Source organism: Babylonia areolata, chromosome 20 (assembly GCF_041734735.1).
Source record: "Babylonia areolata isolate BAREFJ2019XMU chromosome 20, ASM4173473v1, whole genome shotgun sequence".
NCBI lineage: Eukaryota > Metazoa > Mollusca > Gastropoda > Neogastropoda > Buccinidae > Babylonia > Babylonia areolata.
In genome coordinates this window covers 5,476,668-5,504,472 of record NC_134895.1, presented here as the reverse complement: position 1 = coordinate 5,504,472, position 27,805 = coordinate 5,476,668, and the positions used below count along the sequence as shown (strand labels likewise).

Below are 27,805 nucleotides of genomic sequence, written 5' to 3'. Positions count from 1 at the left end.
GCCGGAACAGGATCGCCCTGCGCGAACGCGTCAGAGGAGAGGAAAGTACCGGCACGTCCGAGTCAAGAGATGCACCGACACAGCAGCAGACCATTGGACCAAAGGAGATACCGGCTACAGACAAGTCGATGTCGGCAGGCAGCCAGAGCTCCCCCGTTCCCCCAGACACTCAGATACTCACGGCAGAGAGCCCTCCCCCACGCAACACCATGCGCTCTGGCAGGGAAGTGAGAAAGCCCCTGAGATACAGGGAAGAGTGACACTAACAGACTGTTCACACACACACACACACACACACACACACACACCCCTCGCAGTACTGAAACAAGGAAACTGTTTTACTTTTCGTTTTCGTTATTTCTTGCATGCACAAGTTATGTGCTAGTTTAATGACAGTTTCCGTGTTCAAGAACAGAGCAATTTAATTTTGAGTAGATTGTTTCAATGTTATTAAAATTGGATCTTCTGTTGAAAGAAGGGGGATGTTATACATTGTACGAAATTATGTCATACGAAACCAAGCCAATGGTTGGGCGGCTTTGTCTGGGAAGATCTGGAGAATAAACAAGAAAGATTCACACGCTCTGGGTTGTGTCCATTCTATCATAAATACTGTATCATACGAGTATTTCAGTTGTTGGTGGTGGTGGTGGTGTGTGTGTGCGTGTGTGTGTGTGTGTGTGAAGACAACTCTGCTGTACTATATCAATACACCTATATTTTTTTAATCTGTCACAGCAGGTCCTCAGTTGCCTGCTACAGCTGCCGCTACAGTTCCACATACCTCTGTCGTGGACGTGTCCATTGTGACGGGAGAACTCGCAAAGCAGCAGGTGGGTGCTTAATACAGCCATCGCTGGGTTAAAATGTACATGGCGAAAAAATGTTGCTAATGCTGGAAATTTTTACTGGTACTGTTTACCTGGGTGGTTTTACTGTGTTTATTATTGCTCAGTTTCTGGTTGGCACTGTAGCCTAGGACTGATATTGTCATTGTTTGCATTAGTGTGATTGTTTGCTATAAGAACCAGAAATAAATAAAACAACGGCAATATGGATTAACATGGTAAGCCACACTGTCCAAATGCAACAGTTTACGAATTGATTTTCTGCTAAATGTATTAATTTAATAAACTTCTGTGAGCAACCGTGAATAATGCTTTTGTGAGCAGCTGACTTTTGTGAGCAACCGTGAGTAATGCTGAAGACGAAAACGCCTGTTTATTGGAATCGCTTTGTGATGTTCAAGAACGCATCACGGTTATATAAAGTGCTAATATTCTGATGGCACAAGAGGCATAGATATTCAGTTTGAACGCAATTTCAAATGTTTGCTTTCTTTTGATTGGTGTTCTGAGGGTAAGACGACAGAATATCAAAGTAACCTGCGGTCGTTGCCTCCAGCTGTCTTAAAATGATGAATTGCACCTGTTAGTGTTGATGTCATGGAGCTGGAACAGCATCTGCAATGTCTTCCAGTCTTGGAACGGCAGCTCTGACTTCCATGTGCTCTTTGTCTGGTGAATGTGGTGCTGACCAGTGGGACGCAATGATCTTCCACCATTCAGACCACCATTGGTGTCATACTCGTCGACATTTGAACATGACATCTATCACGCACTTCTTGCCTTCCGTGTTGTCGGCACTTGTCAGGGCGGAGTGTCCGCTCCATGCTGAAAGTCTGGACATGTTATTTACTGAGATCCAACCACCAGGCTTCCTCTTTGCTGTGCAAGTAGTACGCCTGCCACCAGCACAGCAGTTGGAAGTGCCAGGATTGGCTTTCTTCTTCTTCTTCTTCTTCTTCTTCTTCTTCTTCTTCTATCCCGTACTCCCTGACAGTGGGGGCAGCACTGATGACCTGGCAACCAGTTCTCTCCATTTCTCCCTGTTCCTGGTCTCTCTCAGGGCGTCGCTCAGTCTAAGGCCTGTCCATTCTGGGCCATCGTTCTCCCATCTCATTTTCTGTCAGCCTCTCCTACCTCGCGTTGTGTTTTGCAGGACTGCTGCGGTAAGCCCTGCTGCCAGCATTCAGCCACCCTTCATGCTTCTCTCCTGATCTACTCTCTCGGTTTACTCCCACAGCCTTTCCTTCCTTCCCCTGAAGATGATGCACAAAGCAGTGGAACCATGTCCCTGTGGGTAGGACAGGGCTTCCAGAGCCATCATGCTCTGAGGTTGACCGTTTCACTGGGCTGTCGATGGATTGCAGTCAGAGTTTACCATCTCTTTTTCTAGCTGCTAACCATTGCTTCCGCTCATCAAATGAATACGTTCATCAGTTTCAGGTTCAGGGAGGTGGCAGAGCGTGTGGACTGATCTATCTATACACTACACCACATCTATAAGGCCTTGAGAGGTTTGTGTAGAACATTAATACAAACTGAAATAAAATCATTAGACAAAATAATCAGTTTCAGGTTCAAGGAGGTGACAGAGCGTGTGGACTGATTTAATACGCTGTACCACGGCTGCTGTATAAAGACAAGTGTCAGATGCCTGACCCTCACATAAATGCAACACACTAATCAGGACTTCAGAACCTACACTAGGTTTGTGTAAAAACATTAACATATAAAATAAAACAAAATGAATACACGAAATAAAGAAAAGAGGAATCAATCTCTCTCTCTCTCTCTCTCTCTCTCTCTCTCTCTCTCTCTCTGTATATATATATATATATATATATATATATATATGATGTGTTGATACTTTTGTTTCTTCTTTTAACTATTTTCAGGCAGATGTAATCGTCAACTCAACGGGTAAAGATTTGAACCTGAGCAATGGAGCTGTGAGCAAGTCAGTTCTCCAACAGGCAGGGGCTGAGCTACAGGTGGAGATCAACAACAACTATCCCAACAAAGTCAACGTTGGTGATGTTGCTATCACCAAAGGCTACGGACTGCAGTGTAAACATGTGTTTCATGTGTGTCTGTGTGGATATGCTGCCCAGACCGCTGCTGAGGTGAGACATTTATCTTGTTTCGGTTTGTTCATTGTGTGGATACTCAGCAGAATTTCATATTACTGTTTCATTCATTGTTTTCACAATCAGAACAAGCCCAGAAAATGGTCCTTGATAATATTTAAAGGAATATCTTTTTCTTTATTCTGCTCGGACTGCGTTGACCATAAAGACATACAGCAGTTCGTCTTCCTCAGCAGATCAACACAAACAATATGCCGATCATTCTGGGTGGGTTTTAAACCTTTGATGATGCACAGTATTACCTGACACAGGAAATTGTTATTACTGCAGATGTGAGAAAACTGTTCATATTTAAAGCAAACAACAGTTCGACTTCCATTAGATAATTCCTTTTTAACAATGTGAACAATGAAAACATTTCAATAATTTGAATATGACTGTCCATATTTTGTCATTTGCAATCAATTATTTCTTCTAAAAGAACTTTTGGAAACACTGTTTTGATCACCCTACACAAACAAATGGAAAAACCATGACCAGAAAAACTATTACACTCTATGTTACCCAGGTTTCTTTTCCACTGATATCAAGATAACACTAACCAAGGTCTTTACTTGACCATGCAGTGGTTGAAGAAAAATGAATCAGATTATGTCCATAATAAACGTATTGAAATACCTTCAAGGCCATAGTGCACCAGCGTCTCAGTGTGTGCATTAGCCATGGTCAGTGTGAATGAATAACGGATCTGGCGACTCCAGGTGAGGTGTTGGCGAGGCAGAGGTTTAGGACTGCCTCCACACTGGTGGCTTGTTGTGAGGGTGTTGCTACAGGAAAGATGGAGAAGTTGGGTCACAGTGCTTAGTGTCTGGGGTTAACCACAGCCACAGCAGGCCAGGCAGGCAGTGCAGGTAAACAGGTAAGTTATACGGATGGCAGGTAGGCCAGGCAAGGTAGGTAAGAGTCACCTGCAAGATTGGTTTCCAAAGAAATGACGACGACGACACCACCACCAGAAAGGACAAGCCCACGTCTCCGATGGACAAAGAGTGGATTGAAGAGACGGACTGCTCACGGGCTGCACCGAATCAGGACAGTGACAGACCATGAGTGCGCCCTCTACATTCGACAAGGCGGTTGGGAAGATTCAGTAGGTGCAGCCAGTATTAAAGGAACAGGTGCTGTAAAAAATCTGGTATAGGTGCTGTAAAAAATCTGATGGAAGTTAGCCTTACTATTTGAAGTTTTCTGTGCTCAATGGCACGTCACGATGACTTCTTGACAAGTGACGAGGCATCCAAAAACCATAGCGACCTACGGAGTCCTTCGCAACTCAGTCCAACACGGCACAGATACACGTAAAATAAAAACATTCAAACTACAGAGCATATGTGAAACCATGTGGTCCAAACCAAATGTGAGGTTTAGTCTTCCCATTCCAAAAGCTGGCACACATTTCTCGAAAAACACTGTCCACAGACGGTTTCTTCTTCACTAATTCTTAAAACGTATTAAAGAAGAATGCTAAGTTTCATAGTGGAGAGGTGTGTGGTTTATGTCGGGGACAATACAGAAGTCGTAGTTTTTTCTGGTGCTTCATCGGTTGTGTCTTGACAGGCTTACTGGAGAATGACAGTCTCTCATTCTTTGTGCAGATAAGTCTACGCTGGTCTGTCTGTTGGACTCTGGGTCTTTTTTCTGTGCTGCATTGTCTCCGGGCTAATGTCTCTTCAACTTTGGAGAGGTATTTCTTTACTGCCTGCCTCCAGGATGAACGTTCAGAGACTACAGCTTCCCACGTGTCTGAGTTGATGACCAGGGCATTCAGGTCTCTTTTCTAGATATCTTTGTAGCGTAGCTCAGGTCTGCCTGCAGGACGCTTTCCCTGGGCCAACTCTCCACCCAGGAATATCACTGGGTAATTAGCCGTCATCCATTAGCACATGTCCGAGCTAGCACATTTGTCTTTGCTTCAGGAGAGTGTTGTTGGAGAATTGTTTCATACCAAGAGATATCTAGAATGCGTTGGAGGCAGCGCAGGTGGAAGACGTTGAGCATTTGCTCCCATCTGACACACAGTGTCCATACTTCACTGTGGCATAAGAGGATGCTCATGTCGCAAGCTTTGTAGACCAGAACCTTGGTGTGTTCCGTCAGCTTGCTTGTTTTTCCATACTCTGTCAGTCTGGACAGAGTGCTAGCAGTCTTGCCAATATGCTCTTTTTAGATCAGTATCGAGAGAAATAGTGCCCGAGATCATTGAAACCAGGCATATAAAGTCATGGACAACGTCCAGTTCATAAATAGGGATTCTGATGTTTAGTGGGCAGTCCACGTCCTGTCCCATGACTTTTTCTTCTCGGCAAGCCTTGCTGGAGCGTCTCATGAGCTGCTGAAGGTGTTTGGCTGGCTGGGTGGTAACTGCTGTGTCATCTGCAACAGAAAATCACACACATTTCATCCTAATTTTGGATTTTGCTCTTAGTCTGATGAAGTTGAAGAGTTTTCCATCTGACCTGGTGTGAAGGTGAATGCCCTCTGTGGAAGATCCGAAGACATGCTTCATCAGGACTGCAAAGAAGATCCCGAACAGGATGGGGGCAAGGACACTACCTTGCAGTACTCAACTTTATATGAAAAAAGTGCCCATGGTGAACCAGCAAACACAACAGTGCATTTCATATTTATATCTTCATAGAAGGATCTGATGATACTAAGAAGCTTGAGTGTGCATCCAGTCTTGGGGTGAATTCTGAAGAGGCCGTCCCAGCTGACGAGGTCGAAGGCTTCTGTAAGGTCTATGAAGAGGGGGTGTCTCTGTTCCCTGCATTGCTCGTGCGGCTGTCTGAGGAAGAAAACCATGTCAATGGTGGACCTGTTGGTGTGGAATCCGCATTGTGATTCTTGGTAGACTATTTCAGCTAGAACGTGGAGCTTCTTGAGTGTGTGAAATGCCGCGATAGTTGTTGCAATTGCTCCTGTTGCCTTTGTTTTTGTACAAGGTGACGATGATAGCAGAGACACAGGATCTTATTTAGCTCAGTGCTGATGGTGTCCTTACAGCATTCGAAAACGTCAGCAGGGATGCCATCTTTTTCCGGTGCTTTGCCAGAGGCAAGGGATTCCAGAATATCATCGAGTTCGTCGTGGGTGGGATCTCTGTGGAGCTCATCTGACACAGGTGGGCACTCAATGGCGCTCAGAGCGTATTCGGTAACCACATTTTCCCGGGCATAAAGCATAGGGTAGTGCTCTGTCCATTACTATCTGCTGAGCTCTATCCTGAATGACCTTGCCTGTGGTAGACTTTAGATCGATGGGTTGTTTTTTTTCTGTGTGAGACCCAGTGCTTGTTTGATTCCATCATACATCCCCTTTGATGTTGCCTGTGTCAGCTTCAGTCTGTATTTCGGAGCAGATCGGAGTCAGAGCCAGTTGTCACTGGCGCACCACTAGCACACTGATGGAATTTGCTGAGGGCAGTCAGGAGAATCTGCAGGTTCTTTTCTCAGGGCAGGTATTGTTTGCTGCTAGGGCATGTCTACTCTTTGATTGAGGGTGTCATTTCTGCAGCGTGCGCCTCAAACCAAACTGCCGATTTGCTGGTCATCTTGCCAAAGGTGGACAGAGAAGCATCGAAGACAAATCCCTGAAGTGTTCTCATCTTTAACAGGCATGAGCACTGAATGGGCCTGGGTGTGATTTTTCTATCTTGCATGCAAATCCCTCCGCTTTTTTTGTTTGTTTGTTTGTTTGTTTTGCTCGCGTGTCTTGCTGGTGTCCATGGGAGGTCTGCCTCCTTTTTCGAGGAGTACAACTTCTTTCCTCACAGTTTCACCTTGCTAGACCAAGGAGTGGACAACATTACAACCCGCACTCTGAAACATGTGTGTGAGCTTGACACTGGATAAGCCAGAGCACCTGGTGAGGATCAGGTCAAGCTCGTGTCAATGCCTGGATTGTGGGTGTCTCCATGAGGCTGTGTTTGGGTTTCGTTTTGAAGAACATGTTGCTGACACAGAGGCCATGATGGCAGCAGAACTTCTACAGGCGTTGCCCGTTCTCGTTCATCTTCCCAGTGCTGAACTGACCCAGACAGGTGGGCCAGGAGTTGTGATCGGCACCCACTCTGGCATTGAAGTTGACAAGGAAAAACAGTTGCTCATTTATTTTGAGGATGCGCCTCATGGCAGTGCTGATTTCGTCATAGAACTTACCCTTAGCTTTTGAGCAGAAGGTCAGAGATTGTGCATAGACGCTGAGTAGACTGACTATCAACGCTGAGCAGTGGAGCTTGAAAGATGGGATATGATCCCAGCAAGCTGTTTCTGACAGGAAATCCTACTCCGTGTTCTGTTGTATCCTCTGGTGAGACCAGAGACGACAATGTATAAAGTACGAAATAAGAATGTCGTGACGGCTGAATGTTTTTGTGTGTGTAGGACCATAGTCCATGCCAGCACACATTTCGTGAGTTTTGGAGACAAGAAATATTCACCACACGAACGTTGAAACGAGTAAGGATCGAAAGCAATGGTGCAAAGACCGATAATAAGGTAACCTTCCGCTCCTGGCAATCAGTGAATGGCGATTTGCTGCCCATCAACGAAAACAAAAGAAGACATGAAGCAGAAAATGTTACCACTCAGATATCGTTTTCTTTTCAGCTGTTGTACAAGGTGACCCAGAAGTGTTTATCAGAGGCCAACACACGTGGCTACACATCCATTGCCTTCCCAGCTCTGGGTGCTGGGGCTCTAGGCTACCCCAAAGACGAGGTTGCTCAGACCATGCTGCGGGCTGTTGGTCAGTTTGAGCAGTCCCACCCGTCCACATCCCTCAGGAAGGTCATTTTTGTTGTCTTCCCAACGGACCAAGCAGCCCTACAGGTAAATATAGGGACGTTTTTGGTTCATGTCTGGTAACAGTGTGAGTCACTGCAATAACACTGTTTCGGTATGTATGTATGTATGTATGTATGTATGTATGTATGTCGTAAACGCTAAAGAGTTATTTTTTATCTGGAAATATTTTGTCTGTCAACAAGAATATGACTCTTAACTTTTGCTTTACAGCGTGAATTGTTATTTGATTATCAAGACATTACACCCAATTTACGAACGCTGTAATATCCAAAAACTATTTTCTCCATTACGCTATTCTGGTAAGTAATAAACCTATTAGTAGTGAATATATTTTTGGTGTGACAGAAAAAGCCATTAATACTAATTTTGTTTTGTCTGTGAAGAAGAAAAATTCCCCAAATTGCTCAGACGAACGAAACTTTGCAAGCAAGCAAACAAGCACACACACACACACACACACACACACACACACACACATGCGCGCGCGCGCGTATCAGTCTGTTCCTTTGTGGTAAGAATGATCACAATTATGTTTAGTGTACCTCCGTAGCGATTTCTTTAAAGGTGTATTGGAAATTCTCCTAGGCGTTTCACAGTGTGAACACCCAGGTACCAAGTCCCAATGCTTCACCCATTGTGAACACCCACCCAGCTGTCCAAGGTAGCAACCAGTTTTTTGGTCAGTACGTCTGACTGTTTCTCTGTCTCTCTACTGGTGGGAGAATGCGTGTGGGCTGCATGGGCTACAAGGTGTTGAATACACACACACACACACACACACACACACACATATATATATATATATATATATATATATATATTATGTACACACACACACACAGATATATATATATATATATATATATATATGTGTGTGTGTGTGTGTGTGTGTGTGTGTGTGTGTGTCTTTTTTTCTGTCTCTCTCCCTCTGTGTATCCATATCTAAATATAAATGTGTGTGTGTTGTGTGTTTATAAGAGAGAGAGAGAGAGAGAGAATTTATTTACAACTTATGCCAAGGGAGATAATTCAGCTCATGTAAGCGATAAAAAGGAAACGGAAAAGAATAATGCATGTCAATCAGTTAACTGACGTTATATCAGTTGAAGTCTTCAGGTGTAAAAGCGTGCAGACTGCTCCATATACGCTACACAACATTTGCGAAAAAAAGCAGATGCAGATACCTCATCTTTGCATTAACCCAACACGTTGATAATGCGGGCATGAACAAGCGACTGTGTAGCTGAACCTCTTTTTGATTACTGATTTATCTTTTGGGTTATTGTGTGTTTTTATTCCACATCATGTTTATGTCATGTTAACATTGTAATGAGATCAATCGTTTCCATTATATTTATCTGCAATATATCTGAAGAGTGACAGTATAATGTCCGCTTTTTTCTGATGCAAGGACATCAACTAGATCATGTCTAATTGCAAACAGATATGAAAATAATCTACAATTATTTCTAATAGCATTATATTCCTTGCAATGGAAAACAAAATGAACCTAGTTTTCAAAATTCTGTCGATATATTTGACATAAATTATCATTCGCTTTTCTTTTTTTTTTTCTTTTTTTTTCTTTTCAAGAAACCATGTTTTATTTGCATTTTACTCGAGCGTTCTAGATCGTAAGAGAGCAAGAAGGCATCGGAGCCATTTCTTTCTTGTGACAGAAGTATATTTTTCGGATGAGAAAATGGCCTATATTTTGTATTTACTTCTGTTTCATAAATGCCAGTTTTGTATGTATGCGTTTAATAAGACGAATCTTGAATTCTGAAATGAATGTGATATACTGCCGACTCCTTGGTAGATCATACGATACCATATCATTATTATACATTATTTTACACTAAGTTTTCCTTCTTTGTTCATGCTGTTGTAGTAGCATTTCGTAAGCCAGTTTATACAATCTTGTCGGCGGTAATTTAACAGTTTTAACCAATACTTAATGTACTTAATAGCTATACGACTTTCGGCGGATATCTACCAGTTTCACCGTATGCTATTGTATCGGAAGAACAAAGGAGTACGTTTAAAAATGCTTTAATGCAAATGCATCAGTGACTTCCATGTGTTTATTGTCATTATGTACCCCAAATTTCTGCATCATATGTGAGCATTGGCTTTCTCTGCGTATTAAACAGTTTCCAATAGAGTAAAGGGTAAATATACATTTAATTTTCGCATATCTCTAAGAACGTTGACAACCCCCTTTTCCCCTTTCTGCACATTTCGTCCCCATGCCGTGTCAATCATAAATTTTTGTTGTTTTTGGTTACGTTCACATCGGTAGTTCCCAACCGAAAGATGTTCATTTTTTCGAAATACAATTATATTATTATATAGCGTCGAGTTCATCCATGACTGGCTCAGTGTTGAGTTCATCCAAGGTTGGCTCAGCGTCGAGTTCATCCATGACTGGCTCAGTGTTGAGTTCATCCATGGCTGGCTCAGTGTTGAGTTCATCCAAGGTTGGCTCAGCGTCGAGTTCATCCATGACTGGCTCAGTGTTGAGTTCATCCATGGCTGGCTCAGTGTTGAGTTCATCCATGACTGGCTCAGTGCTGAGTTCACCCATGGCTGGCTCAGTGTTGAGTTCATCCATGGTTGGCTCAGCGTCGAGTTCATCCATGACTGGCTCAGTGTTGAGTTCATCCATGGCTGGCTCAGTGTTGAGTTCATCCATGATTGGCTCAGTGTTGAGTTCATCCAAGGTTGGCTCAGCGTCGAGTTCATCCATGACTGGCTCAGTGTTGAGTTCATCCATGGCTGGCTCAGTGTTGAGTTCATCCATGACTGGCTCAGTGCTGAGTTCACCCATGGCTGGCTCAGTGTTGAGTTCATCCATGGTTGGCTCAGCGTCGAGTTCGTACATAGCTGGCTCAGCGTCGAGTTCATACATGGCTGGCTCAGCGTCCAGTTCGTCCATGATTGGCTCAGTGTTGAGTTCATCCATGATTGGCTGAGTGTTGAGTTCATCCAAGGTTGGCTTAGCGTCGAGTTCATCCATGGTTGGCTCAGTGTTGAGTTCATCCATGATTGGCTCAGTGTTGAGTTCATCTATGGCTGGCTCAGTGTTGAGTTCATCCATGATTGGCTCAGCGTCGAGTTCATCCATGATTGGCTCAGCGTCGAGTTCATCCATGATTGGCTCAGTGTTGAGTTCATCCATGATTGGCTCAGCGTCGAGTTCATCCATGATTGGCTCAGCGTCGAGTTCATACATGGCTGGCTCAGCGTCCAGTTCGTCCATGATTGGCTCAGTGTTGAGTTCATCCATGGCTGGCTCAGTGTTGAGTTCATCCATGGCTGGCTCAGTGTTGAGTTCATCCAAGGTTGGCTCAGCGTCGAATCATCCATGACTGGCTCAGTGTTGAGTTCATCCATGGCTGGCTCGGTGTTGAGTTCATCCATGGTTGGCTCAGCGTCGAGTTGATCCATGATTGGCTCAGCGTCGAGTTCATCCATGATTGGCTCAGTGTCGAGTTCATCCATGATTGGCTCAGTGTTGAGTTCATCCAAGGTTGGCTCAGCGTCGAGTTCATCCATGGCTGGCCCCAGTGTTGAGTTCATCCAAGGTTGGCTCAGTGTTGAGTTCATCCAAGGTTGGCTCAGTGTTGAGTTCATCCATGGTTGGCTCAGTGTTGAGTTCATCCATGATTGGCTCAGTGTTGAGTTCATCCAAGGTTGGCTCAGCGTCGAGTTCATCCATGATTGGCTCAGTGTTGAGTTCATCCAAGGTTGGCTCAGTGTTGAGTTCATCCATGACAGGCTCAGTGTTGAGTTAATCCATGACTGGTTCAGTGTTGAGTTCATCCAAGGTTGGCTCAGTGTTGAATTCATCCATGGCTGGCTCAGTGTTGAGTTAATCCATGACTGGTTCAGTGTTGAGTTCATCCAAGGTTGGCTCAGTGTTGAATTCATCCATGACTGGCTCAGTGTTGAGTTCATCCATGAGTAGCTCAGTGTTGAATTCATCCATGGCTGGCTCAGTGTTGAGTTAATCCATGATTGGCTCAGCGTCGAGTTCATCCATGGCTGGCCCCAGTGTTTAGTTCATCCAAGGTTGGCTCAGTGTAGAGTTCATCTAAGGTTGGCTCAGTGTTGAGTTCATCCATGGGTGTCAGACACGGGAAGGCATCAAGGGCTGGGGGGACACAGTGTTCTGCTTTGAGTAGAGGTCGGAGTAGTGTTCCACCCATCTCTCCAGCTGTTTGCTCTTGTCCGTGATTACTTCTCCAGTGATGGACTTGAGGTAGGCTGTCTTTGTCTGGAAGTACGATTTGTGATCCACATTTGACATGTGCAGAACTTGAGAAATCGCTCTCCATTTTCATTCATTTTGCTACGCCAAACTGTCCAGGATTCAAGGTCGGCACCCACTCTAGTGCTGAAGTCACCCAAAAGAATTAAATGTTCAGTTCTGGGAATGTTTCTGATAATGGCTGTGAGATTCTCATAGAACTCGTCCTTCTCCTCCGGTGTGGCGGAAAGCGTTGAGGCATACACACTGACAGGGTGATGGGCAGTGGTGGTGTTGAGGCATACACACTGACACTGGTGTTGAGGCATACACACTGACAGGGTGATGGGGCAGTGGTGGTGTTGAGGCATACACACTGACAGGGTGATGGGGCAGTGGTGGTGTTGAGGCATACACACTGACACTGGTGTTGAGGCATACACACTGACAGGGTGATGGGGCAGTGGTGGTGTTGAGGCATACACACTGACAGGGTGATGGGCCAGTGGTGGTGTTGAGGCATACACACTGACAGGGTGATGGGTCAGTGGTGGTGTTGAGGCATACACACTGACACTGGTGTTGAGGCATACACACTGACAGGGTGATGGGTCAGTGGTGGTGTTGAGGCATACACACTGACAGGGTGATGGGTCAGTGGTGGTGTTGAGGCATACACACTGACACTGGTGTTGAGGCATACACACTGACAGGGTGATGGGCCAGTGGTGGTGTTGAGGCATACACACTGACACTGGTGTTGAGGCATACACACTGACACTGGTGTTGAGGCATACACACTGACACTGGTGTTGAGGCATACACACTGACAGGGTGATGGGCCAGTGGTGGTGTTGAGGCATACACACTGACACTGGTGTTGAGGCATACACACTGACAGTGTGATGGGGCAGTGGTGGTGTTGAGGCATACACACTGACAGTGTGATGGGCCAGTGGTGGTGTTGAGGCATACACACTGACAGGGTGATGGGGCAGTGGTGGTGTTGAGGCATACACACTGACAGGGTGATGGGGCAGTGGTGGTGTTGAGGCATACACACTGACAAGGGTGATGGGGCAGTGGTGGTGTTGAGGCATACACACTGACAGGGTGATGGGGCAGTGGTGGTGTTGAGGCATACACACTGACAAGGGTGATGGGGCAGTGGTGGTGTTGAGGCGTACACACTGACAGGGTGATGGGGCAGTGGTGGTGTTGAGGCATACACACTGACAGGGTGATGGGGCAGTGGTGGTGTTGAGGCGTACACACTGACAGGGTGATGGGCCAGTGGTGGTGTTGAGGCATACACACTGACACTGGTGTTGAGGCATACACACTGACAGGGTGATGGGTCAGTGGTGGTGTTGAGGCATACACTCTGACAAGTGTGATGGGCCAGTGGTGGTGTTGAGGCATACACACTGACAGGGTGATGGGGCAGTGGTGGTGTTGAGGCATACACACTGACACTGGTGTTGAGGCATACACACTGACAGGGTGATGGGTCAGTGGTGGTGTTGAGGCATACACACTGACAGGGTGATGGGTCAGTGGTGGTGTTGAGGCATACACTCTGACAAGTGTGATGGGCCAGTGGTGGTGTTGAGGCATACACACTGACAGGGTGATGGGGCAGTGGTGGTGTTGAGGCATACACACTGACAGGGTGATGGGGCAGTGGTGGTGTTGAGGCATACACACTGACAAGGGTGATGGGGCAGTGGTGGTGTTGAGGCATACACACTGACAGGGTGATGGGGCAGTGGTGGTGTTGAGGCATACACACTGACAGGGTGATGGGCCAGTGGTGGTGTTGAGGCATACACACTGACAGGGTGATGGGGCAGTGGTGGTGTTGAGGCATACACACTGACAGGGTGATGGGGCAGTGGTGGTGTTGAGGCATACACACTGACAAGGGTGATGGGGCAGTGGTGGTGTTGAGGCGGACAGTGAGGAGGTGCGCTGAGCCATCGCTGCCTGGCTCCACCATCTCTAGCAAGGTGCTCCTCACTGCGAAGCCTACTCCATGCTCCCTGGGCTCACCTGAGCCCTTCCCCAGCCTCACATTAACACCACTATTTATCAGGTCATTCCAATACATAACTATTTATCATTACCGAACTGAACGCTTTCAGATAATCTAAAAAAGCAAAAAACGCGAGGGTCTTTGAACAGAAGCATAAAGAGTGAATATATGGTCGACCGTACTGTAAGTTGTATCTTTCATAGATCCGGCTTCAGAGAGACAGAGAGAGAGACAGAACATTATCGTTATAGGAGACTTTTAAAACTCGGTTAAAAGATAACAACAGTGACAGAAGGGAGGGGGGGGAAATAGGTCGGAGGAAGATATAACACCTCCAAAGACAGCAAGTGAGAAAGACCAAGTTATGACTGCAGTTGATAGGGAAAGACCAAGTCATGACTGATGTGACTGCAGTTTATAGTAATAGGGAAAGAACAAGTCATGACTGATATGACTAGTTTATAGTTATAGGGAAAGACCAAGTCATGACTGATATGACTGCAGTTTATAGTTACAGGGAAAGACCAAGTCATGACTAATATGACTGCAGTTTATAGTTACAGGGAAAGACCAAGTCATGACTGATATAACTGCAGTTTATAGTTATAGGGAAAGACCAAGTCATGACTGATGTGACTGCAGTTTATAGTTACAGGGGAAGACCAAGTCATGGCTGATATGGCTGCAGTTTATAGTTATAGGGAAAGACCACGTTATGACTGATATGACTGCAGTTTATAGTTACAGGGAAAGACCACTTCATGACTGACATGACTGCAGTTTATAGTTACAGGGAAAGACCAAGTCATGACTGATATGACTGCATTTGATAGGGAAAGACCAAGTCATGACGGATATGACTACAGTTTATAGTTACAGGGAAAGACCAAGCTATGACTGATATAACTGCAGTTTATAGTTACAGGGAAAGACCAAGTCATGACTGATATGACTGCAGTTTATAGTTACAGGGAAACAACCAAGTCATGACTGATATGACTGCAGTTTATAGTTATAGGGAAAGACCAAGTCATGACTGATATGACTGCAGTTTATAGTTACAGGGAAAGACTAAGTTATGACTGATATGACTGCAGTTTATAGTTATAGGGAAAGACTAAGTTATGACTGATATGACTGCAGTTTATAGTTACAGGGAAAGACCAAGTCATGACTGATATGACTGCAGTTTATAGTTACAGGGAAAGACCAAGTCATGACTGATATAACTGCAGTTTATAGTTATAGGGAAAGACCAAGTCATGACTGATGTGACTGCAGTTTATAGTTACAGGGGAAGACCAAGTCATGGCTGATATGACTGCAGTTTATAGTTATAGGGAAAGACCACGTTATGACTGATATGACTGCAGTTTATAGTTACAGGGAAAGACCAAGTCATGACTGATATGACTGCAGTTTATAGTTACAGGGAAACAACCAAGTCATGACTGATATGACTGCAGTTTATAGTTATAGGGAAAGACCAAGTCATGACTGATATGACTGCAGTTTATAGTTACAGGGAAAGACTAAGTTATGACTGATATGACTGCAGTTTATAGTTATAGGGAAAGACCAAGTCATGACTGATATGACTGCAGTTTATAGTTACAGGGAAAGACTAAGTCATGACTGATATGACTGCAGTTTATAGTTACAGGGAAAGACCAAGTCATGACTGATATAACTGCAGTTTATAGTTATAGGGAAAGACCAAGTCATGACTGATGTGACTGCAGTTTATAGTTACAGGGAAAGACCAAGTCATGACTGATATGACTGCAGTTTATAGTTACAGGGAAACAACCAAGTCATGACTGATATGACTGCAGTTTATAGTTACAGGGAAAGACCAAGTCATGACTGATATGACTGCATTTGATAGGGAAAGACCAAGTCATGACGGATATGACTACAGTTTATAGTTACAGGGAAAGACCAAGCTATGACTGATATGACTGCAGTTTATAGTTACAGGGAAAGACCAAGTCATGACTGATATGACTGCAGTTTATAGTTATAGGGAAAGACCAAGTCATGACTGATATGACTGCAGTTTATAGTTACAGGGAAAGACTAAGTTATGACTGATATGACTGCAGTTTATAGTTACAGGGAAAGACCAAGTCATGACTGATATGACTGCAGTTTATAGTTACAGGGAAAGACTAAGTTATGACTGATATGACTGCAGTTTATAGTTACAGGGGAAGACCAAGTCATGACTGATATGACTGCAGTTTATAGTTACAGGGGAAGACCAAGTCATGACTGATATGACTGCAGTTTATAGTTACAGGGAAAGACTAAGTTATGACTGATATGACTGCAGTTTATAGTTACAGGGAAAGACTAAGTTATGACTGATATGACTGCAGTTTATAGTTACAGGGGAAGACCAAGTCATGACTGATATGACTGCAGTTTATAGTTACAGGGAAAGACTAAGTTATGACTGATATGACTGCAGTTTATAGTTACAGGGAAAGACCAAGTCATGACTGATATGACTGCAGTTTATAGTTATAGGGAAAGACCAAGTCATGACTGATATGACTGCAGTTTATAGTTATAGGGAAAGACCAAGTCATGACTGATATGACTGCAGTTTATAGTTACAGGGAAAGACTAAGTTATGACTGATATGACTGCAGTTTATAGTTACAGGGAAACAACCAAGTCATGACTGATATGACTGCAGTTTATAGTTATAGGGAAAGACCAAGTCATGACTGATATGACTGCAATTTATAGTTACAGGGAAAGACCAAGTCATGACTGATGTGACTGCAGTTTATAGTTACAGGGGAAGACCAAGTCATGGCTGATATGACTACAGTTTATAGTTACAGGGAAAGACCAAGTCATGACTGATATGACTGCAGTTTATAGTTACAGGGAAACAACCAAGTCATGACTGATATGACTGCAGTTTATAGTTACAGGGAAAGACCAAGCTATGACTGATATAACTGCAGTTTATAGTTACAGGGAAAGACCAAGTCATGACTGATATGACTGCAGTTTATAGTTACAGGGAAACAACCAAGTCATGACTGATATGACTGCAGTTTATAGTTACAGGGAAAGACCAAGTCATGACTGATATGACTGCAGTTTATAGTTACAGGGAAAGACTAAGTCATGACTGATATGACTGCAGTTTATAGTTACAGGGGAAGACCAAGTCATGGCTGATATGACTGCAGTTTATAGTTACAGGGAAAGACTAAGTCATGACTAATATGACTGCAGTTTATAGTTACATGGAAACAACCAAGTCATGACTGATATGACTGCAGTTTATAGTTACAGGGAAAGACTAAGTTATGACTGATATGACTGCAGTTTATAGTTACAGGGAAAGACTAAGTTATGACTGATATGACTGCAGTTTATAGTTACAGGGAAAGACCAAGTCATGACTGATATAACTGCAGTTGATAGTTACAGGGAAAGACTAAGTTATGACTGATATGACTGCAGTTTATAGTTACAGGGAAAGACCAAGTCATGACTGATATGACTGCAGTTTATAGTTACAGGGAAAGACCAAGTCATGACTGATATGACTGCAGTTTATAGTTACAGGGAAAGACCAAGTCATGACTGATATGACTGCAGTTTATAGTTACAGGGAAAGACCAAGTCATGACTGATATGACTGCAGTTTATAGTTACAGGGAAAGACCAAGTCATGACTGATATGACTGCAGTTTATAGTTACAGGGAAAGACCAAGTCATGACTGATATGACTGCAGTTTATAGTTACAGGGAAAGACCAAGTCATGACTGATATGACTGCAGTTTATAGTTACAGGGAAAGACCAAGTCATGACTGATATGACTGCAGTTTATAGTTACAGGGAAAGACCAAGTCATGACTGATATGACTGCAGTTTATAGTTACAGGGAAAGACCAAGTCATGACTGATATGACTGCAGTTTATAGGGAAAGACCAAGTTGTAACTGTGACTGCAGCTCGTTCCTGTGGACTCCTCAGATATGTCCACAGTGGCAGTGAACTGTCTGGATGCACCAATTACAAATAAGCAGTGTTCTCAATCTCAGATGGAGTAAAATCACAATCCATTGACTTCCCATGATTGTTCTGGTTTCTTTATCCGAATTTCGTACATCAGAAGACCTGTAATAACTGAGATTAACATGTTTACTTTATTTAAGAACTCTCTTTATCTCCAACGCATTTCAGGTGGAAGCTAGATCAGCTGGAATATTCTTAATATCCTAGCATTCCTTAAGAATAGCAATCACCATTCAGTCATTATGCAACAAATTCTCTTTTTAACAGCAGAAATACATTTTGACTGCACATGCCTATGGTTATTCATAAATCGAGTTGTTGCTGTTGGTGGTGGTGGTGGTGATGGTGGTTGTGGTGTTCATGTGTGTGTGTGTGTATGTGTGTTTGTGTGTGTCTGTGTGTGTGTTAGTGTCCGTGTATGTGTCTGTGTCTGTATGTGTGAAAGAAACAGAGAGAGTGTGTGGTGTGTGTGTGTGTGTGTGTGTGTGTGTGTGTGTGTGTGTGTGTGTGTAAGAGAGAGAGAGAGAGAACGCAAGAACGCAAGAAGTTTAATGTACGGTCACCGACCTGTATACATTTTGTGTGTGAGAGTGAGGGAGAGAGAGAGAGTGTGTGTGTGTGTGTGTGTGTGTTTGAAGACAACTCTGCTGCACCATATTGACACACTTATGTTGTTGTTTCTGAAACCTTTCACAACAGGTCCTCAGTTGCCTACAACAGCTGCCGCTACAGTTCCACAAACATATGTCGTGAACGTGTCCATTGTGACGGGAGAACTCGCAAAGCAGCAGGTGGGTGCTGAAAGCAGCCTTCGTTGGATTTATATGTATTGTACAAATTTTATCGTCGTTGAAAATAAAATCCTACTCAACAAAATCTTGGTAACTCTGTTGCATTTGGAGATCACTGTCGAGCAGATTTTTTAACTTGTCAACTTTTTGTGCAGTTCAGTGTTGGTGTTCTGCCTGTTCCAGTGCTTGATAACTCGATTAGTAAAACTGAACTTATTGATGTTAGTATTACAATGTCTTAAATAAAGTTTTGCCTCACTGTTCCTTGTTTTATCAGAAGAATTCTTAATGAACATTTTGTCTGCATTGATATTGTCTAAGATATTCAATATTGTACATTTCTCGATTAAATCTCCTCTAAACCTTTGGTCGCTGTAGTCGCCGCTCGGCGACGTGCAGCGAGAACACCACGGTCGTCGCACAGCGACTTGCAGGGAGAGCGCTGCTGGCGCCGGTTGGCGACTTGACCATTATACTTAACAAACTTGAGCTACTCTTCAATAAATAACACCAAACTTAGTAAGCACTCCCTGTCACGTGTGCTGGAAATATCCTTCTCATTGCTGAAGCAACTCGCGTGCAGTTTGGATTGATTTTCAGCGACTTTTTCAAAAATTAATTTTGAACGATGGCGAGGTCTTAACCAGTTCAGATTGTAACCAGCAGTCTCGCTTCAGACCACGCTATACGGAACAGCAAACTGCAAGTCTAACTGAAAGGCATTTGGCAGAAAATGATTTTGCTGCTGACAATGACAGTGGAGAAGAGTTTGTGCTACATGGCAGCGAAAAAACGAGTACCCCCACATTCCCACTGGCTGCTGTGCTGCACAGCCAGTTTTCAGCTGTACTGTGCAGCTGACTTAGCCGGCTAGCAGCTGTTAGCAGCATGAACATAGCTGGCGATGTAAGGGTTAATCTCCTTCCTTTCAATGTTGGCAGTTGCAACTATCTTAACCGTTATTACTATGTCATACCTCTGCATTCCAGAACTATTTTGGCAGCTCACCTTTGAACGTTTTCTAAAGCAACAGATTGTCTCCTAAGGTATGGACACCATACTGCATTTCCAAACTCCTTATGTGGCCGTACTAGGTGTTTGTACAGTTTTGAAAAACATATCTTCATCATTATGATTAAATGGCCATTTTCATTATTTCTGTTATTTGGTTTGCTTTGGCAACTGCCTTCTGCATGTGTGGATCAAAGGATAAGATTTCATCAAAAATTACTTACAGATCTTTTTCTTCCCTTCAAACGGTAATATGATTTAAGCTATTGTTAAGATTTATTGCTTATTCGTATTTGGGATTTTTTCTTCCAATATGTAGGTCTTTATATTTATGAATGTTAACGTGAAAATTCCAATTTTCTGCCCACTCCTTTAAAGTGTCTAAGTCCCTTTGTTATTTCCAATTATTACCTGAAGTACCTGTAAAGTTTTGTATCATCTGCAAAGATTTTGCATGCACATTTTAACATTTTCTGGCAGATCAATGATAGATATTATAAAAAGAATATGACGCAGTATAGTAACTTGTGGAATACTACCTAAAACATCAGCTACTTGTGAATAGGAATTCTCAGGTCTTATACTTTGTTCAACCTGTTAAAAACGTTTATCCAGACAAGGTGTTTACCCTCAACCCCGCATACTTCTCTAGCTTTATCAACAATCTTTTGTGAGGTAACGCCTTCTTAAAATCTAGATATATTACATCTATTGTATCTCCATTATCTAACTTGGGTAATAATTGTGCTACACATTATCTTTTTCTTCTGAAACCATGCTAACATTGAGAGTACATGTTATTGTTCTAAAACTGCTTAACTGTGTCGTCCCGAATTATGGATTCTAAAACTTTGCATGATGTGCATGTTACATTTACTAGTCTATATTTTCCAGGATCCATTTTGGAACACTTTTTCAAGAAGGCTATCACCTCAGCCTTCTTTTGGTCATTTGGCAGCCTCCCTTGTACCAGTGACATCTTAAATAAATCACTCCGTGGCATACTAATCTCATGATGTAATTCTTTTAACACCTTTGCTGGTACTTGGTCAGGTCCTTGGGCTTTTGATGAGTCCAGCGCTTTAAACTTATTTTTCGAGTTACGATAACTTCACTGACATACATATTACTTGATTTTGAACCTTTCTCTAATATTGGTAAGTTTATATCATTTTTTCTGGTAACACTAAAAAAAGAATTCATTTGGTGTTTCAGCTTTATCAGAATCTGTTGTTGCCATTTCACCATTTCTTTTCTTAAAGAACCAGTTCCTGATCCAAATGAATAACAGTTTTGAACATCCATGTGTTTTTTGTGTTTTGTTGTTGTTGCTGTTTTTATATAAAACATTCAAATTTTGACGAGTCGAGCCATGGACGTCATTGACCACACATGCAAAATCTTGCTATTTTCAGGCAGATGTAATCGTCAACTCAACGGGTAAAGATTTGAACCTGAGCAATGGAGCTGTGAGCAAGTCAGTTCTCCAACAGGCAGGGTCTGAGCTACAGGTGGAGATTAACAACAACTATCCCAACAAAGTCAAATTTGGTGATGTTGCTATCACCAAAGGCTACGGACTGCAGTGTAAACATGTGTTTCATGTGTGTCTGTGTGGATATGCTGCCCAGACCACTGCTGAGGTGAGACACTGGTGTATTGTGTGGATACTCTGTAAGATTTCATATTATGTTTTCGTTCATTGCTGTCAAAATCAGGGCAATCCCAGAAAATGCTAGTTAGTAATGTTTAAAGGAATATGTTTTTCTTTATCCTGGCTACAGCTGTTCATATTCAAAATAGTTCAACTTCCAGTATATGATTTGTTTTGTTTTGTTTACAATCTGAGCACTGGAAACATTTCAAAATCCCAGATCATGCATTTTGCAGTCAATTTTTCTGTTAAAAGAAATTTTCAAAATGTATTAATCATCCTATCATACCCACACTTTAGTTCCTCCAAACAAATGAGATACCATGACCACGAAAAGCTGTGTGACCAGTCTTGAATGTATGTTGCCCAGGTTTCATTTCCACAACATACTATCACTTACCAAGGTCTTTACTTAACCATGCAGTGGTAGAAGAAAAATTGATCAGATGATGTCCATAATAAACGTGTTGAAATACCTTCAAGGCCATAGTGCACCAGCGTCTCCAGCGTCTCAGTGTGTGCATTAGCCATGGTCAGTGTGAATGAATAACGGATCTGGCGACTCCAGGTGAGGTGTTGGCGAGGCAGAGGTTTAGGACTGCCTCCACACTGGTGGCTTGTTGTGAGGGTGTTGCTACAGGAAAGATGGAGAAGTTGGGTCACAGTGCTTAGTGTCTGGGGTCAACCACAGCCACAGCAGACCAGGCAGGCAGTGCAGGTAAACAGGTAAGTTATACGGATGGCAGGTAGGCCAGGCAAGGTAGGTAAGAGTTACCTGCAAGATTGGTTTCCAAAGAAATGACGACGACGACACCACCACCAGAAAGGACAAGCCCACGTCTCCGATGGACAAAGAGTGGAATGAAGAGACAGACTGCTCACGGGCTGCACCGAATCAGGACAGTGACAGACCACGAGTGCGCCCTCTACATTCGACAAGGCGGTTGGGAAGATTCAGTAGGTGCAGCCAGTATCAAAGGAACAGCCACTCTTCACCACAGGTACTAAGTCACTAGTCTGCCTATAGCCTAGAATCTGATGAGTGTTATTCTGACTAATTGAAGTTTTCTGTACTCAATCACACACCAAGAGGACTTCTTTACAAGTGACGAGGCATCAAAAAACATAGCGATCTACGGAGTTGTGCGCAGCTCAGCCTGACACTGCACAAATACGCCTGAAACACGCAAAAATAACAAACTAGGGAACATATGTGAAACGTATAGCCCAACACAACTTCAAGGATTACTTATCTGCATGTCCAATCAGAAAACAATCTGTATTGCCGTTCCAAAAGCCGGCACACCGGTCACGAAAAATACTATCCTTATGGGTTTCTATTTTCCAAAGTCTTACAACTTACTGGAGATTAAGGATAAGTTTCAGAATGGAAGGTGTGTACTTACGTCTGTGGCAATGTACAAATAGGGAATGGGAATTGTGTGACCGCTGAATGTTTTTGTATGTCAGACTTCCGTAGCCCATGCCAGCGCACGTAAGCTGAGTTATGGAAACAAAAAGATTCAGATTACGAACCTGGGAACGTGTACCGTTCCAAAACAGTAGGGAAAAGAACGTTTCCTTGCAACGACTGGATGGCGCTTTGCTGCCCGTAAACATGAATGATGGGGGGAAAAAAGATATGATGCAGAATATGTTACTACACTTTCCTCGTTTTCTTTTCAGCTGTTGTACCAGGTGACCCACAAGTGTTTATCAGAGGCCAACACACGTGGCTACACCTCTATTGCCTTCCCAGCTCTGGGTGCCGGGGCTCTAGGCTACCCCAGAGACGTGGTTGCTCAGACCATGCTGCGGGCTGTTGGTCAGTTTGAGCAGTCCCACCCGTCCACATCCCTCAGGAAGGTCATTTTTGTTGTCTTCCCAACGGACCAAGCAGTCCTACAGGTAAATATAGGGACGTTGATGGTTCATGGCTGGAAACAGTGTGAGCCACTACAATAACCCTGTTTCGTTATGAATGTATGTATGTATATATATATATATATATATATATATGTGTGTGTGTGTGTGTGCGTGTGTGTGTGTGCGTGTGTGTGTGTGTGTGTGTGTGTGTGTGTGTGTGTGTGTAAGTTTGTATGTTTGTATGTCTGCAGTTATATGGTAAATTTTAGCAAAATCATTTTATCCGGAAATACGTTCTCTGTCGACAACACATTTCATTTTGAAATAGAAAAAGTTCTTTCCATTTTTGACTCACTTCTGTAGACAAAGTGAGTCTGTGTTATAACTCAGTGGCCGGTTGTCTGTGTGTGTGTGTCTGTCTGTCTTTCTGTCTGGATGTATATCCGTGTGTCCTTGGTAAACTTTAACATGGCCATTTTCTTTGGAAATACTTTGCCTGCCAACACAAAATTTGGCTTAAACATAGTTGGAAAAAAAATCTTCACAGTATACCATTAATAGGTTGTAAGCCGTATTTCCGGATCATTAACGGTTTATCTTTTTGCTTTCCCCCTTGCCTTGGACAACCATTCCATCTTTGTCGATCCCAAGCCTTGTCTGTTGGTTTGGGTGTGTCCTATTATTTCCTTCGTCTTAAGGCTTTCTTTTGCTGCACTGACTGCCTCCCTGACTTTCCATTTTCTGCCAGTCTTTAGCTTGGGTTGGTTGGGTCTCACAATACTGTCATCTGAGTCTTTGAGCATGCTGAGAAGTCTTGCCTTCCCTACCTTGTATTCTTCGACAAGGGACTTCAGAGGTGGCCTCAGCTTTGCTTGGCGACAGTAGAGTGCCACGTCAGTGAGACCAGGTGGGACAGTAAGCCATTTGTGTGTGTACTTGTTGATCTTTGCCTCAATCGACTCGACTGTGCTACAGCTGACATATATCAGGAGAGGCCACAGGAGCTTTGGTATCAGCATGGACTGAAGGCACCACACTTTGTATTTGCCAGGAAGGCCACACTGGCCTGTGATATACAGGCCTTCTGCTGTCTGCTTGGTTTCCGTTCCTCTTTTTGTGTCTTTCAGGGACTCGTCATACCATCTTCCACGGCTCTTGACTGGTTCATCTGAGACCGTTGGAATGGCTTGGTTGACTACAGTGAATGTGACCGTTTCACCTACCTTTCCTTTACACAGTGAGAGGCTCCGTGATTTCTTTGGTTTGAAGTTAATCCTGGCTGAGGCAACTAGCTCGTTCAGCTGCTTCAATATTTCACGGGTGTCACCCTCTTTCGTTGAAAGGACTGTTGTGTCATCCACGAAGGCTTTCAAAGGAGGTATCTGGTATCCGTTACCGAGGTCGGCTCTATCCGTTCCCTTCATTGAGGTCTTCAAGATCACTTCCATTGCCAGCACGAACAGGATTTGAGAAATTGCACAGCCCATGATCCAATCTGTCGTATATTCCTTGGTGGTGAACCGCATTGAGAAGCCATGGAAGTACTTCTTCAGCATTTCCCTGATGTTCATTGGTACATGGTGCATCTCGAGAGCCAGTTGGATCATCTCATGAGGAACTGACCCGTACACATTTGCCAGATCCAGCCATACCACGTCAAGGTTCTTCTTCTCTGCCTTTGCTCTTTGGATTGCATCCCAAATCATTGTGGCATGTTCTACACAGGCAGGAACTCCTGGGATGCCACCTTTCTGGACTGATACATCCAGGTACTCATTTTCTGTGAGGTATTTTGTAAGTCTTGCAGCCATGACAGAGAAGAAGATTTTTCCTTCGACATTCAGGAGCGATATTGGTCTGAACTGGCTGTTGGTACTTGAATCCTGCTCTTTCGGGATGTACACACCATCAGCTATCATCCACTGGTCGCTGATCGTCAGGTTCTTCCATGCTGATCTTATCACTCTGTGGAGCCACTCAAGGACTTCAGGGCATTTCTTGTACAACAGGTATGGTATTCCGTTTGGCCCTGGTGATGATTTGGTCCTGGCTTTCTTGATCACTTTCTGTACTTCCTCAAGGGTTGGTGGTTTATCGCTGAGCTTCTCTGGTTTCCTGGGATGAACCAAACCCTTGAGATCTAGTGGTTTCTTGCATTGCGGATCAGAATATGTTTTCCTGAGGTGCTGTTCAAGTGTTTGTTTGTCCACTGTGAGTGTCCCTGATTTGGGCTGCTCGAACAGTTCCCCGGCGAACTGAAAGGGGTCTCGGAAGAAGCAGTCTTGTGTCTTCTTCTTTTTGTTCCTTTTCCTCCTTGCTGATTCTGCTTTACTGAGGGCACCGTGCTTTGCTTTCAGGTCTTTCCAAAGTTTCTGTAGGCCCTGCTTCTCAAATTCTGAAGCTGTATTCATCGTTTTCTTGAGCTGCTTTTTGCATTTCGGATGTTGTCCATTTCTCGTTGTCGCCTGGATTTTTTAGGAGGTGTTCTTGTCTTTGGTTCTTTCACTCCATAGGTTTCCCGACAGGTTGCGTACACGATATCTCCGTAGGTGGCTAACTTGTGTTCCAAGGTGCTCTTTCCTATCAGCGCATCAAATTTTCGAACTATTTCTGGTCCAACTCTTCCTTTTCCGTTTCTGCAGTTGCAGGTGGCAAGTTTAGTTTCTGGCGTTTGGCATCAAGATCTTGTACGACTGCTTCGTCTGAATTATCAGCGTGGATGTCCTTAGCACTGTGGTTTGAATCCTAGCCTTGGTTTTCCGATGTCTTCTGCTGGTGCAGTGCGCTGGTATTTTGCTGCAGATACCATTTAGCATCCTGGGCTTTTTTGTTTGTTTGCTTTTTGTTTGTTGTCTGAGGGAGCTGGGGGGGGGGTACTTTTTTTTCCTCGGAACTGCATGTGAGACATAAAGCTTTGTCTATCGTGTAACATTCGGGCCTGTATTTCTATTTTCCACAAAATTGCTTTGATGCTTGGGGTTATTTTATTCGTCCTAGATCACTGAACATAAAACGTGTCCAGTAAGATCACAGCCCCTGCCCGTCATTGTTCTCGTGAGTGCGGAATAACATTAGACATTGTCAAGTAGTTGTTTTTTCAGAAATGTTTCTGTAAATGGACAGACCTAGATATAGTGCTTAATCTGCTCTTTTCAGTATCGCAGAAGTTACTTCCGTTGTTTTGAATTTCTTGCAATATTTTTAGTAATGTGTTTGTTTCTAGAATTCTATAACTATTTTTGCTTTAGCTTTACAACTTGAATTCGCTTTGATTATAATGACATTATCCCCAATTGATAACAGTTTTAATACCCAAGACCTGTCTTTTCCATCAGTCCCGGTAGGTATTAAGGCTATTAACGGTGATAATATTTGCGTTGTGATAGATTATACTGTGAATGCTTCTTGTATTTAATTCATTGTCCTGTCAGTGAAGACAATTCAGTATCTTTCCCAGACGAACGAAAATTCACGCACACACACACGCACGCACACACACACACTGTTGTTGTTTTGTTTTGTTCTTTTTTTTTGGGGGGGGGGGGGGGGGGGGGGGGTTCTAAACATCGTCGCTCTTTCCTCCTTTTTTATTTTTTTTTTTTTTTTTTTTTTTTTTTTTACGGTTTGATTTGTCACAATTGTGTGTGTTTAGTGTATCTCGATAAGGATTTCATGAAAAATACATTCTCCCAGGCGTTTGACGGAGTGACTGCTGTCAATGCCTCACCTGGTGTGAACACCCAGAAAGCTGTCAATGCCTCACCTGGTGTGAACACCCATACAGCTGTCAATGCCTCACCTGGTGTGAACACCCAGAAAGCTGTCAATGCCTCACCTGGTGTGAACACCCAGACAGCTGTCAGTCCTTCACACCCTGTTCCTGCTCACACCTCACCCGACCCTGAACGTCCCCGTGAGTTTGTCTCAAGCCGTGTCATTGAGCTTGGTGAGGTGGCTTCTCTGACACCCCCCATCTCTGTCTCTCTGTCTCTCTCTCTCTTACCTGACTTTTACTCACTGGTTGCCATTTAACCAGCCTAAAAAGCTTTCATTTCTGTGCCTTTGCATGAATAAGCTGGGTTTTTTGTTTTCAGCGAAAATTTGCTGCTTTTAAAATAACAAGTTTTAAAGACTGTTGTTGTTGATAAACCGATTGTCCATTTGGACTGTGATACAATCTCAGAATCTTTTAACAATAACAATGAATCGTCAGTACCATCTTCAAACCACGTTGAACAATGACAATGAATCGTCAGTACCATCTTCTAACCACGTTTAACAATGACAATGAATCGTCAGTACCATCTGCAAACCACGTTTAACAATGACAATGAATCGTCAGTACAATC

The 27,805-nt window shown here is 43.5% G+C and overlaps 1 protein-coding gene across 3 annotated transcripts in view; it reads left to right on the top strand.

The window, feature by feature from the left end:
• LOC143294925 (protein mono-ADP-ribosyltransferase PARP14-like) overlaps positions 1-27,805 on the top strand; it is a 90,668-nt gene that overhangs the window by 38,907 nt on the left and 23,956 nt on the right. For 2 of the 3 annotated variants that reach the window (XM_076606439.1, XM_076606440.1), the window contains exons 10-17: positions 739-833; positions 2,741-2,968; positions 7,600-7,821; positions 8,383-8,458; positions 18,834-18,925; positions 21,352-21,579; positions 23,277-23,498; positions 27,150-27,369. In XM_076606439.1, the coding sequence (XP_076462554.1) occupies positions 739-833; positions 2,741-2,968; positions 7,600-7,821; positions 8,383-8,458; positions 18,834-18,925; positions 21,352-21,579; positions 23,277-23,498; positions 27,150-27,369 (1,383 nt within the window). The remainder of the gene's footprint in view (positions 1-738; positions 834-2,740; positions 2,969-7,599; positions 7,822-8,382; positions 8,459-18,833; positions 18,926-21,351; positions 21,580-23,276; positions 23,499-27,149; positions 27,370-27,805) is intronic. The other variant, XM_076606441.1, reaches the window with a different exon arrangement.